At 46.4% G+C, this 13,846-nt stretch overlaps 1 protein-coding gene across 1 annotated transcript in view; it reads right to left on the reverse strand.

The window, feature by feature from the left end:
- Window positions 1–2,665: 2,665 nt before the first annotated feature.
- The window catches only part of LOC148030814 (uncharacterized), a 148,004-nt gene continuing 136,823 nt past the window's right edge, over window positions 2,666–13,846 (reverse strand). Inside the window, exon 7 of the mRNA XM_087685624.1 lies at window positions 2,666–2,934. Coding sequence (XP_087541750.1) covers window positions 2,895–2,934 — 40 coding nt within the window. The 3' untranslated portion in view covers window positions 2,666–2,894. The remainder of the gene's footprint in view (window positions 2,935–13,846) is intronic.

Consider the following 13,846-nt stretch of genomic DNA (forward strand, 5'->3'; position numbering starts at 1 on the left):
GTAAAATGAGATTACAAAAGTGCAAAGAGAATACAATTTCAAAATAAAATTACAAAAGTGAAAAGATGATGATTATTTTACTATTATTCTCTCTACTTTTCCTTATTTTAAGGAGGAGAGAAAAATGGCTAAAATGCCATTTTCTAAGTTCATTTTTTTCCTAATGCTCAATTAAAGTTTATAAAACAAATGTGAGATATAAATTGTTCTTTGTTGTTGAGAGTCCCACCACCAAATATTCCAATTAGTAACATGCACTTTGTTTGTGCACCTTTGACCAATGTTTCATGATGAGATATTAGATATATTCATGATATGTACATATCACATGGATTCAACATAAGAGATTTTTCAAAGATCATTTTGACATAAGTTTTACGTATAGAAGAGTACATATAAAGCGATTATTTATAGATTGAATAAAAAAGAAATGTATTATTTTAGATATAATAATATTTTTAAACAAGCCTCAAATGCATATGATATAGAGGACATCTTTATAGTAAACACCCCAACTTGTTATACAACCATGTAGGCACACATAATAGTAATCCTAATTTTCTTACCTTGTTGAGAACATGAGTAAGAGCATGGGGCCTAGATATGGCCAAGGAATCTCAATATATCAACTCTTTAATGTTGTTTATAGTTGTGTATCATCAGATGAATATATAAATGGTCGTATACATAAAAATTTTCATTATTGTCTTGGCTTATTGTTATAGCAAGGAGATTGAACAATAAGACTTAGCTAAGACAAGTTTGAAATTTTATATAATATAGCACATATACTTGATAAAGAGTACTTATATTAGTAACTAATTGGTAGCTACTAGAGTATATTAGTACCAACAATACATGTATACCTATATTAGTATTATCACACAAAACACATTGCTATACCACTATACATGTAGCTACTATAGTATCTATAGTAGCTATATTAGTATTATTACAAGAAACACATTGCTATACTAGTATACATGTAGCTATTATAGTATCTATAGTATCTACAACTATCAATACACTAATAGCCATCTCAATGGTAGTAGCACTACACTTGTGATAACCACCAATGTGTTCTTAGTTAAGACATACCTAGTCACTTGTCTATTGATTGTTTGTAGACTACTTATGCATACAAGAATGTGCACTAAGGTAATGCAAATTGGGTACACTAATGCACACATGCACTAATGCACGTGTATGCAATGTGCTAGGATTATCCATATACACACTAGGATGCAAGGGTGTGTGCTATAGTGCAAGGGAGGTGCATGAGACATTATGCATTGGCATACAAACACATAATGGTGTGCAAGTGTGCACAGAAGGGGTGTTCACAAGGCCAAGTGTAAGGGGCATCACACAAGTGTGAGTGTGCACCGTTGCACTTATACACTAGGGACCATGATGTGCACTAACCTAAATGCATGTGTGTGTGTGTGCGTGTGGGCGTGGGCATGGGCGTGGGCGTGGGCATGGGCAATAAAGGGGCCATATGGATTCATTGTTAGAAGTAATAAAACTAGTTATGCCTGAAGTAGATCAACTTGTATAAGACCAACTTAAGTATTATTAACAAACAAATTATGAAAGAGTAGATTAGAGCAACAAAAAAATACTCATGAGAGAATCGTTGTCCATGTGAAGCATACAATCAAAACCAAAAATTGAGCCAACAATCAAGAAAATAGATTATGTACTAGTTGCTTACAAAAGTATCATCTAATTTTAGATTAGGCAAACCTTGTGTACTAGATGTAGATGTATTGAAATATCCACTTGCTAATAATCGAACTCAAATTTATGACAACTTTAAATTGCATAATCAAAATAGAAAATAGAAATAAGAGATGTCAAAATACTTAAATCTTACTTTCATAATTCTTTGATTATTAGCATTACATTAATACAAACAATGACAATATCACATATACATATATCAATCAAAATTGAGCATGCATATATTACACTCACGATCTCCATTTCAATTTTTCATCTAGGGTTAGACATTTAGAGCCCAACAAAGCACATGTCTAAGTGCATGTCGACGTACAAGCACAAGTCTTTTAGAGAACCAAGAGGGCTTACAAGTTGTAAGGAAATCTCCAAGGGCATAAACCATGATGTACTTTGACATTTTATAGATAACTTTTGAAAAGTCAACACTTCAAGAGACACCCTCCACAAAAAAGTGCACAACCACAAAGCAAGTGAAAGTTATAGACCCATAAGCAAATATACTTGCACTCCATTGTATTTGGCTTTCAAGTGTTGCATTCAACTAGAGAAATACTCATTAAAAAGTTAAAAAGCAATAATTTGAACTAAGCATAAAAAATCTAAACATGTTGTGGGCGAAGGTATTAAGCATTTAGCTTTTGAGCTCATAAAATGCTAAAACAAGCTTTTATCAATGGCTTTTTTCCCTTAAAATTGTTGTAATATAGTTTTTAAAAATTTTTGTAGCTTCAAAATAAATCCAACAATATATTCCTATAAAAAAAGAGATGCATATCCACACAAATCTTGCACTTTCAAAGTAGCATCTATGTGCAAATTACATTACTTGAGTTTTTGAATTGATGAAGACTTGAATATGAGTAACATCATATTTTAGTGCATGGCTTTTCTCTCCAAAATTTCATTCAAATATTGATCACATTAGTTTAACTTTATTGAATTTGGTGGTAAAACTTCATGCATTATATTAGCAAGAATTTACATAAAGGTTGTTAAGTAATGTACCTACCAATTGGACAACCTATAACACAATATAGGTACTGATCAAAATTAGACACTATTATTGTGAACCTATTTCTTAATAGTACTCCTCAAGCTCTACATTTCTCAAAAATTATTATCACTATCATTGTCCTCCACATCTGGACCTAGGCTTGGAGTCTCATTTGATCCAATATCCAAAGCTTCCTATGGTAGAAACAAGATAGAGTTAAACATACATACATACATACATACATACATACATACATACATATATATAACAAAAAAGCTTGGCATATGTTAATAGACAAAGTTTAGAAAATGTTGACACTTGGAACTCTATTAATGATTTGATCATGAAGGTTCATATTTTTCAAAAACATTTTTACATGCACTATTCCCCACATCTAGCCTTCACATTGAAGGGGTGTCCAAATATTCCTACAATAGACATAAGGTACAGTTTAGATAAGATGCAATTTAGATTTGTTGGTAAGCAAGCATATTATTCATCACCAAATACTTTTTGTTTGGCTACATGAATATGGCACATGAGAATGAAATATGAATCCAAAAGATTAGTACCAAAGACAAGTCCTCCATGCACGAAAAGACATCTAGATCACAAAGGGGGAGAAAGGTAGTTATTCATGATTACAATGCCGACAAAGAAGATAGAAGCCAGGGGAAGATGCTAGCAAAAGGCAAGGTAGAAAAGTGTAAGGCGATGTAAGGAGGCAAGAAGGGATTATGGAAAGAGGGAACTAAAGGGATTATGGAAAGAAGGGATTATGTAAGCATCCTCAAGAGGCCAAAGCCTACACATCTAACATGTGTGCGAGGTAGGACAAGAGGCAATGAAAGAGGGAGAATATAGGGCATGGCCCTCATAATATCATGATTATCTACATGGAGTTGAGAGGGGAGTCTTTCTCAACACCATCATAAATTTGGCCCAAAAAGTGGACCTTTAGAAATTCATAGGCGATGGCACAAAATATCCTAGGCATGCACTTAATTACTTTCATGAGACTCTTAAAGGTCGATGTGTTTGGATTGAAGAAATGGCATCTTACTCATGTGAGATGGTCTTACAAGTTAGAATTTACAACAAAGATACAAGCATTGTCAAGGCACATTTTTTGCACAAATGCATTACAATCAACCCACAAGAGATTGTTGTACAAAATAAGCAATAGCTATGCAAAATGTTTAGGAACTAAAAAGATTTGAAGGGGAAAACAGACGGGATGGAAGATATCTCAATGTCTCCTTGATATTTGTGCTCCTTGGACATCATAGACTAAGAATGCTATCCAAATTAGATGACAAGGCCATCAAGAGCAAGCGTTTGGTATCTTGAAGAAAGTGCTAGTTGCAACTCTTATTTCCCAACAACCACAAAGGAACTTAAACATGTTCTTATTGTTGCCTTGTATATAGTTGCAATAGAGTGCTCGTGCAAGAAAACGTGAAGGGTTGGTTCAATAGTCTATTTTATATGTAGAAGGCTCACTTAGAAGATAATTATTCCAGTTTACTAGAAGAAACGCTTTAGGGATGGTGTGCGCATTGCAAAAGTTTAGATCTCACTTGGACGAGCGACTAGTTTATTTTTCATGTGGATCCTCAGGCTCTGTAGTATTTGATTAACAAGCCACAATTGAGAGGAGGGTTATACAATGGATGTTGCCATAATAGAAATTTCTATGGATGGTAACGTAGCAATAATAGAAATGTTGTAAGCTATAAAATACAACAAGCAGCAATGAAGGGCAATAGGCTCGGCTGTCTACAGCAATGGTGTGGAAAACCTCTATGCACCAAACGACAAAAGGGCAGCATAATCAATTGAAAACGCAATAGTCGTAATCAGGGCAATAGTTGAAAACTCTGACAAGGGTTGGAGCAGTTGCCATGCATGGAACCAAATTCAGGTATGGACAACCTTCAAATGGTCTTGATAGCAACTAATAATGAGGGGCAGACTAAAGAGACCGGGGATACAAAAGGAAATAGGTTTTTTTTTTTCAAGTAAAATGTGGCTGATTATATTACTCAAAAAACTGATTACAACAGAGTGCTCATGCTCAATAGAATAAACTGGAGCTGATGCAAAGTCACCACTACATGTATACAAGCCTCTCAAGGCGGTCTAGGGGGGATGGGGGCAAGGAGCCATGGGGGAGGGGTATATCGCCAAACGGGACTGCCTGCCTGTATCACAAAGAATAGGCCTTGGCCGCCCCAGGTGCGCATGAAGTGACCATGGAGCTCCTGACGAAATTGGACTCGCCCTGCACCTGCTCCCATCGATCACGAAGGGAGTGAATGTTGGAGGTCCATAGCTCTGCTAAGGTCGCAAGTGCTGAAAGTCTCTCTCCGCCGAAAGCCACCTGGCATCGCGCCTTCCAGATATGCCATCCAGTAAGACTCCCTATGATCTCCCATATCTCTGAGCGGTCTGCTGTGCGCTCCAGTACCTAAGCCTCCGGACCAACCACTACGCATGACCCTGCCTCGATCATGAAAATCGTGTCCTGCATCCCGGCCTCCTACAGAAGGTGACGGCCCTGGCTAACTGCCTGCCAACACAAAGCTCCCCATGAAATACACACGAGGCTAGGGGCTATATGTCAAAGGATACGACATGCTCCTCTCCACACAAGCTATGCCTCCTCACAAGACCAAAGGCAATGCCTTGGGGTTTCTAGAGGCTGCTGTCTGCAACGCTTACAACCTCCCTCCTGCATCTGGGCAAGCCAGCTTCCCACCGCCAAACCTCCATGTGCCACCAGCCATAAAAAATACGACACCCTCCTCGGCCTCCAGCTATCCCATAGACAGCGCCAGAAGGTCCGTCGGAAGGGCTCCATGATGCTGTGTTCCGCCCAGTGCTTGCTGCGTGACGGCGCCCAGTCCATATCCTCCTGCATCAGTACATGTCTGCCAATCATGGAAGTATATTCTAGGAACCTGGGTGGCTTTTTGGCAACCGCAGAGGCCGGCCATAGCCACTCTCCTGGATCCCACTCTAGCTCATCAAGTGGTCTACTCTCCCAGATCCAAAGGCGCCACTCCTTGAGCTCCATCCAAAAAACATAGGGGTCCAGTCGTTAAGTCTTCCCTTGAAGATCCACCACCCGAATCCTCCTCCATGAAAGGGTGGCAATCCCCTCATCCTGTTGCCCTTTGTCAAGGGCCACACATCCCCCCTCTTGAACCGCAAAAAAGGTCCCCTGGGGGGCGCCACCCACTCTACTTGCCACCTAAAGAGGGATGCCTGCTGGAGAGAACCTGGCTGCCCATACCTCCCTGGCCTCTATCGGTTCTCGTATCAGGCGGGCAAGCCACTCCGGAGGTATTGCTACGTCTATCTCTCTTCTCCTCAACTCCACTCCTCTCGTGCACCCTAATACTCATTGTAGCACCTCCTCCTCTGCCATCCTGTACACCTCCCGCCATGTCCTGATGGAGCGAGCCAGGCTGGACTCCCACCCAACCCACTGGATATGGGGGTGCTCACCTATCTGTGCCCCTTCCCTATCTTTGACTTGGAGGTTCCAGATCATCGGCGGACGGTCTATTCCTCCTGGCAACCTGGGGGGCTCTCGATTAGAACCTTACGGAGGCCCTGCCACACATGGAGTAGACTCCGCAGGAACGGTGATTTGGGCGGGGTAATCTGTGCTGAAGTGAAGATCCATCTCAGGGATGGCCTCCACTCCCCGCCAAGCCTCGGTTTACAGTCCTGAAGGCCCTCTTGCAGTAAGACCTTCCAAGTCTACCCGCTTGGTGTGAGACCGCGGACAACTAGCTTGCCCAAGAGGGCCATACTCTGATATTCTGGGTCTATGATCCCAAGCCCTCCCTCTGATCAATGTCGTATGATGGTCGCCCACGCCACCTTGGCTCAGGAGTCTCTGGAGCCATCAAACCCCGACCAAAGGAAATTCCGCACCAAGCGGCAAAGCTGCCCTATGCACGATGAGGAGAAACACCAACACGAGGCGATGTACCAGGCCGTCGCTAGGAGGACCTGGTTAACCACCAGGGCTCAACCGGTTAGTGAGAGGCGAACCGTGCTCCAGTAGATTAGTTTTCTTCTAATAGAATCTAGAACAGGAAGAAACTACTGGGCAAGAGTGATATTAAGTCCCATTTGGAACCCTAGGTATCGGACGGTCTGCCCTTTGCTCACCCATCTAAATCCCAAGTGGACTCCCCAATCCATGTTGGAGTCTGGGTCTGTGAGGAAACCAACCGACTTTCACCAGTTGATTTTCGCACCCGCTGCAACACAGAACACATCAAGAGCCAGCCTCATTCTTTCCAACATCACCTCATCGTCCTCTATGTAGAGTCCTGTGTCGTCTGCATACTCTGAGTCTAATAACTCAGTCTCCTTTCTCACTAGAAGTTGAAGGCCACGTAGTCCGCTCACACGTGACCTAAGGAAGTGAGACATTGCCTCTGTGAAGAGTAGGAACAGGTATGGGGCCAGGGGACAGCCCTGTCGGACCTATCTCTCCAGCCGGAACTCCTCCCCTCGCCTTCGGCCTATGAGAACCCTGTTGGTGGTTGATCTCTACAGGTTGGAGAACCCGCGAATCCAAGCGTAAGGAAATCCTAACTTGACCATGGTACCCTCTAGGAAATCCCAGTCCACCCTGCCATAGGTTTTCTCGAAGTCCAAGAGTAGTGCTGCCAGTCTTTGCCCACTGTGTTGGGCCCACTCTGTCGCCTCAAATAATGTAAATACATTGTCTAGGATGCTCCCCTGGACAAAGCCTGTCTGTGTGTCATGAATGATATCTGGAAGCACATGGCGTAATCGTCTACCAATCATCTTTGCCAGAGCCTTATAGGCCACTGACAATAAGGTGATCGGTCTCCACTGGGATAGCTCCAACGAGTTTCCCCCTTTGGGAAGAAGACTGATAAGGCCTGCCGAGAGCCTCCTTGGCATCTGTCCTGAGGTGAATATCTCCTGGAAAGCCCTTAGTAGGGGATCCTTCACCACCTCCCAGTAGGTAGTGAAGAAGGCCTTAAAGAGGCCATCCTCCCCCGGGCATTTTTTCCCATCTTGTGTATGGAAAGCCTCCTCTAGTTCCTTTTCTGTGAAGGGGACTAGGAGGGCGTGTCATGTCCCCTCTGTGACGAGGGACGGGGTGTGATCCCATACCTGTTGTCTGCATCTCTGTCCTCTAATTGAAGTTGTCTCCTGCTGGAAGAGGCACGTGTAATAGTCGGTGGCAATCTCCATCACCTCATCAGGGCTAGAATGGGTCCTCCCATACTGATCCCTAAGGCTGCGTATCTGCTCTCCCGCGGTGCGGGGCTGGTGCACCTGGAAGAACTCCCTGCACATCGTGTCTCCCTTCCGCGCCCAAAAGGCTGCTGAAGTGCAGAAAGAGAACTCCGAGCGCCTGTCCTCTAGACCAGCAATGGCTGCATGCACGCACACCTCATGTGCATGGAGGGTGGGGTCCCCTGGTGCCTCCTGCAACAATCTCTGCATAGCTGCCAGGTCCCGCCGGAGTGCTCTCTCCTCCTCCCAGCACTGTTTCCTAGCCTGTAGAGCTGCCTCTTGGCAAATTCTACTTGACTCGGCTAGGACCTCTGCAACCTCCTTTGCTATCCTGTCTCTCTTGACCCACTCTCTGGTCCAGATCTGCTCTATCTGTCTCGACACCTCCTCCCTCCTATAGATCGAGTCAGGGATCTGACAGGATCGTGTATCTAGGGCGGATGCTGGGGGATCAAGTGCCAGTAGAACCGGGCAGTGATCGGATAATGTGGTGCCTGCCAAGTGCTCAATCTGGCCTCCACGAGAGCCTCCCCACTTTCCCACATAAAACCTATCCAACCGCTCCAGCAAGGCTCCACCTAGCTACCTGTATCCCCAAGAAAAGTCCAACAACCTCTCCCTCTTGTGGAAGGCAGGGTCTTTCCAAGCATCCCGTGCTCCGACTGCAAGCAAAAAGACCTCCCATGCCTCCTGCTCCTCCCCAGCCATGCCCTGGTAGTTTCTTCCTCTGCCCTGCTGGTCCTCCAAAGCCTCCAAATTGTTGAAATCTCCTCCAACAATCCAGGAGTCCACCTCTGGGAGTCCATCTACAATCTCCACCCAGAACCTGCTGCGCGCCCTAACCTCCGTAGGGGCATAGACATTGAGGACTCCAATACACGAGTCCCCAATATCCAGTCTAATCCATAGAGCCCTTCCTGCCACTATCGTCCCGTGGTCTCGTACACAAGTGGTGACACTCGAGCCAGTAGAGGTGCATACACCTCCGCTCCTGCCGTGGGCACCTATGGCTTGCTCCCAGTAAGTATGCAAGCTGCCCGGAAGTACCTTCCCAACCCGTTGAGCTTGGACGAGGGTGAGCTTGTGCTCCTGCAGTAGCAAGATGTCTATCCGTCCGGCGAGGGCAGGCTGTAGCTCCTGCCGGACAATCAGCTTCGTCAAGCCATGCGCCCCACTGTACTGGAGACTGTTCACATTCCAGGATGCAAGATGTAGACTCATGGGAAAACCTGTGACTGACCGAACAGGCATCTGTTCGGTGTGGATGCTACAGATGAGGAAGAGAGACTGTGAGGCATGCAGGTACGTTTTGCCGCCGTCTGGATGGTGAGCTCCAGTCCCCCATGGTGGCCTTCGGCCGGACCATAGGGGTGATAGATGCTCCAGGTGGTACTATCAATGCATCTATCAGCCATGCTGAAAAACGCGACTCTGTACACTGGTAGAAGCAGGCCGCCTGTGCCGGGTGCCACTCGATCACGTCCCTCGGAGCTCTCCACTGTGGGGGGGCTCAAAAGATAATGCTCAAATGCGGGACGTCGACGCCAGCCCACCAGTTAATGTCCATCATGCAACCTCGCCACTGTTGTGCGAACAATGCTAATCCTTCATCTCCCATCCACTGGGAGATGTGATCCGCCACCTGACTCTTCAACTCCTCCTCAATCTGTATAGTCGTCCACTCCTCTGAGAAAGATGACTGAAAAAAGAAAGCATAGTTTGGTCCATCCGGTGGTGCTAGTAGGTGGATCTTGCTCCTCCTTGACTTACGAACCACGAAGATCCCCACCTCTAGAGATAGTGGGAACTCTTCGTGCTCCACAACTCGCAAGTAGGACCATGGGCCACTACGGAAAAACTCTTATGGCAGTAGCTATGCCTGTCTCGGGAAAATATGGTGGGTGACAGGGGCAGATGAGCTGGTGGCTGTATGGACGGGGAGGGACTGCTGGTGTGTAGAGGAGGTAGGTGTGTGTGGCTCATCACCTCCTATGGGAGGAGGGGGGTGGGTCTAGGGGGGCTCACTTGACCTGGGTGCGGATTAGGGGGGGGTGCTCGGTAGGGGGGCTGATGGGGGTGGAGTGGATCGAGCTATGGTGGGATGGCTAGAGATGCATGGTGGGTGTGGGGGGGTGGTGGCCCTGGCAAGGGGGGGCTGTGGGCCAAGGTCAGTGGAGGGAGGGGGGTGTGAGGGGCCTGTGGGGGATCAGGCGAGGCAATCTATGGCTCATGTGGAAAAAGTGGGGGCGAACGGTTCTATCGGGTGGGGCGGATAGGGAGGGGGGTGTGAGGGGCCTGTGGGGGATCAGGCGAGGCAATCTATGGCGCATGTGGAAAAAGTGGGGGCGAGCGGTTCTATCGGGTGGGGCGGATAGGGAGGGGCTGTGGAGTGCTCTGCCAAAAGGAGGTCACTCGTCCGCGATCACCCTGGTGGCAAGGCTGGGCTTGAGGGGCTGGCTATGCCCCCCCTTGCCATCTCCCTCTCTGTCGCCTCTGGACCCTTGTGAACCCGTCAGCGTCCACCTGCGGACCTGTGGGACGAGCCGCCTTGGCTCCAAACCGTGTACAAACTGCTGCCTGATGCCCAAAGTCGTGGCAGCACAAGCATTGCCCTGGTTGCTCAATCACAATGACCTACTGCCTAAAGGAATGCCCGCTTGCCTCAATCTCTAGGAACTGTGGGATATTCTTGACCTCCTTCACTGCCACCCATACCTTTGGGACCCCTGACGTTGTCACTGCATCCGTGAAGGACGCGGGAAGGACAATGCCGAAGAGCCTCCCAAAGTCTTCCACCAACTGGCGGTACTCAATCGCTAGGCCGGGGAAGAGAAGGGTGACTGGGTGCCGAAGAAACCTGTTGTGGAGTGCAAATGCCTCCATAGTGAAGCCACTGTACCAAGGGACCATGTATGTGACCCCCTTCGTGGATGTATATGGTGAACTGGCGAGTAGCTCGCGAGCTGTGTCTACTGAACTGAGGTGGACCATGAAGATCCCTTGGCCCAACAGGACCACCTCCATGATCTGCGTTGTGCCAATGCTCAGCGTGGAGTGGAGCCACTCGCAAAGCTATGCCCTGACTGGGAAATGTCCCACTACGTGACCATAAATTGTTGTTTCCATAAGCTCCAGCTCCTTAGCTCGAACAGCTAAGAGCTGCTCCTCAGAGAGGACTACGCGCAAGGTGTTCGACTAGGGGATACTCAGTGAGTGCGCCGGCATCTGACCAAAGGTTTCCATTGCGCGTCCCTTTTGGGAGAACCTACCATCGCGCTGCTGTGCTGCTGAATGGGGAGTAGCTGCAGGGGGAGGGAGCAACTCGAGGAGGAGAAAAGGCGGGGGGGGGGGGGGGGGGGGGGGGGGGGGGGAAGAGGGGGGGGAGAGGGGGTTCTGTTTTCAATGGCGGTGGTGTTGCAGCCTGATAGCGGGCCAGGCCTCCCATCAAGGCAGCACTTGGGGGGGGGAGGAGGAGAGATGGGCACAGGTGGCTGTCGATGGCGAGGGGGGGGAAAATGGCCAAGCAAGGGGAAAACAGCCAGGCAGGAAGGGGAAATGGTAGACAGGCGGCAATTGCAAAACGTTGGGGCGAAGGCACGCGAAAAGTGCGGGGAGGCGCGACCAGTGCGGGGGGCGAATAGTCGGACGGCCATGATCAGTCGGGGCGGGGGGCGATCAGTCGGAGCGGGGTGATCACTCGGACAACAAGCGACCAGTCGGATGGCGCGAGCAGACAGACGGGCATGCGTAGTCGGGGCGGGGGGACAATAGCGGGACGTGACGGGCTGAGCTTACAAAAAAAAAAAGTAATGCAAGGTTCATGTAAAAAGGAAATAGGTAACCTGGCACACTGTCTATTTATAGAGATGGAACCAACCACAGTTTAGGGTTTTGCTTATGGGACTAAATAGACATGGAACCAACCAAAGTTTAGGGTTTTGCTTATGGGACACCAAAGCACACTTGTATATTTGAGTTTTGGGACTATATAATGAGCTTATCAAAGGTTTATTGTAAATGCACCTTTTTTAGCTTAACACTTTTTCTAAGGCCCAAAATAGAAACCAAGAGGGATTAGCAAGGAAAGTTCACTCATTTTTACCTGAGAGATCCCACCCCAAAGTCACAAGGGCCTTAGTCAATGGGTGCACATTGGTTGTCCAAGAACCTACCAATATTCAAGAGGCAACAGTTATGTTTCCTCAAGAGCTTGAAGGACTCTCCTTTGAACCTTTTTTTTTTCTTTTGGGCACCCATTTGGGGAAGGGATGATTGCCTCACAAATCCCAAAACAAAGAGCATGTACAGAACCACCCATGAGGGTGTCAATGCTAAAGCATAAGGTCGTGTAAAGAGGTACATAGGTGATTGGACATAGGTGGAGACTTCTTGAAATCCAAAGTCTGGTGTGAAATCTAGCATCTCGTGTTCAGCAAAACAATCATCCAAAACCCTCAAGTGGTCAACGATACGAGTAGAGGAGGCTGTCCATATGCCACATGTCCAATGGTGTGACATTGAGATAGGGAGGTACCTAGAGAAACAAAAGCAATAGGTGTAGATGCTAGAGGAGGATCCCCTGTATGCTGCCCAAGGGGAGTACCACCTATGGGTGCAATCATAGTTTGCTATGGAGTGGATGTAGGTGGAAGACCATGGGCCTTGTTAGGACACTTCTCATCTACATGACCATGAGTGTCCTTTAGGGAGTTGCTACTTCTTGAGAGCTCTTGCCACCTCTAAATTTCCCCTTCAAAGAAGCAAATGCCATAGCCTCCTCTGAAATGGATAATATGGGAGAGGTCTTTTGTGAACTTGATCGTGCAGCCATGTGTAACACAAGAGCTGCCATTTGAACTCGTAAAACTTGGGCTAAACATCCATGCATTAACTTGATATGTGCTCTACCATTACGATTCTTTCATTTTTATATATGATCAAGGTGAGCTAGTCAAGGGTCTGAAATAGCCTCCAAACCAACTACTGAGTCCCAAAGACCCTGAGACTCTAGCAGTTGTTGCATTAGGTTGACTAAGCCGTGATATTCAGCCTGTTAAAACAAGTATTATTGCTAAAAGTATTCCTGGACATAGCAACTGGAGTGCAAGTGTGAGTATTAAGTTATGAGCAGGTTGGGTGACTAGAGTATATGTTGGGGTTTGCTCCAAAGTACTCACCAAGCATCAAAGATGACAGCACAGTGGATCCATATGTATATGTGCACCAACTAGGCATAGGCATATAGTAACTGTATGAGTAACCCAAAATGGATGGATGGTCGCATGATAAGCACAAGATGAAAATCCTTGCATTTAAGTAGCCCATGGAATGTGTGAAGACACATCACAAGCAGAGGACGGATAAATCTGCATCTAAGCAGCCATGGGAATATCTCTGAGCGGAGTCACGAGGGGTAACCAAAATAGTCATCGCAAGATAGATAAGTGTGCTCATTTGTAGGTAGATGTAAGGTACAGTATATATAGGTGGCATTCTCGATGCCCAAATACCAAGGCACAAAAGAGTGAAAATAGAAGATCCTATTCCTATTGTACTTGACATGGAAGGAATCAAACTTTATGTAGATTATACAAGTGTGGAATCCAATCCTAAGCTACTGAAAGCAAATAAATAAAATTTGAATTATCATGAGAAGTGGGAGGGAAGGGAGGGAATTGCAATTGAGTAGCACTTGTCCCACTCAGTGGGGCATACAACATTTGAGATGATTGGTGAATCCTCATCTTCATCATAGCAACACCTTTCATTTGCATGAATCAAAATCCTTCTTTGTTGCTTTTATTGTGT

This window comes from Lygodium microphyllum, chromosome 9, assembly GCF_053477565.2.
Source record: "Lygodium microphyllum isolate KBCC chromosome 9, Lygodium_microphyllum_v1.1.10, whole genome shotgun sequence".
Taxonomy (NCBI): domain Eukaryota; kingdom Viridiplantae; phylum Streptophyta; class Polypodiopsida; order Schizaeales; family Lygodiaceae; genus Lygodium; species Lygodium microphyllum.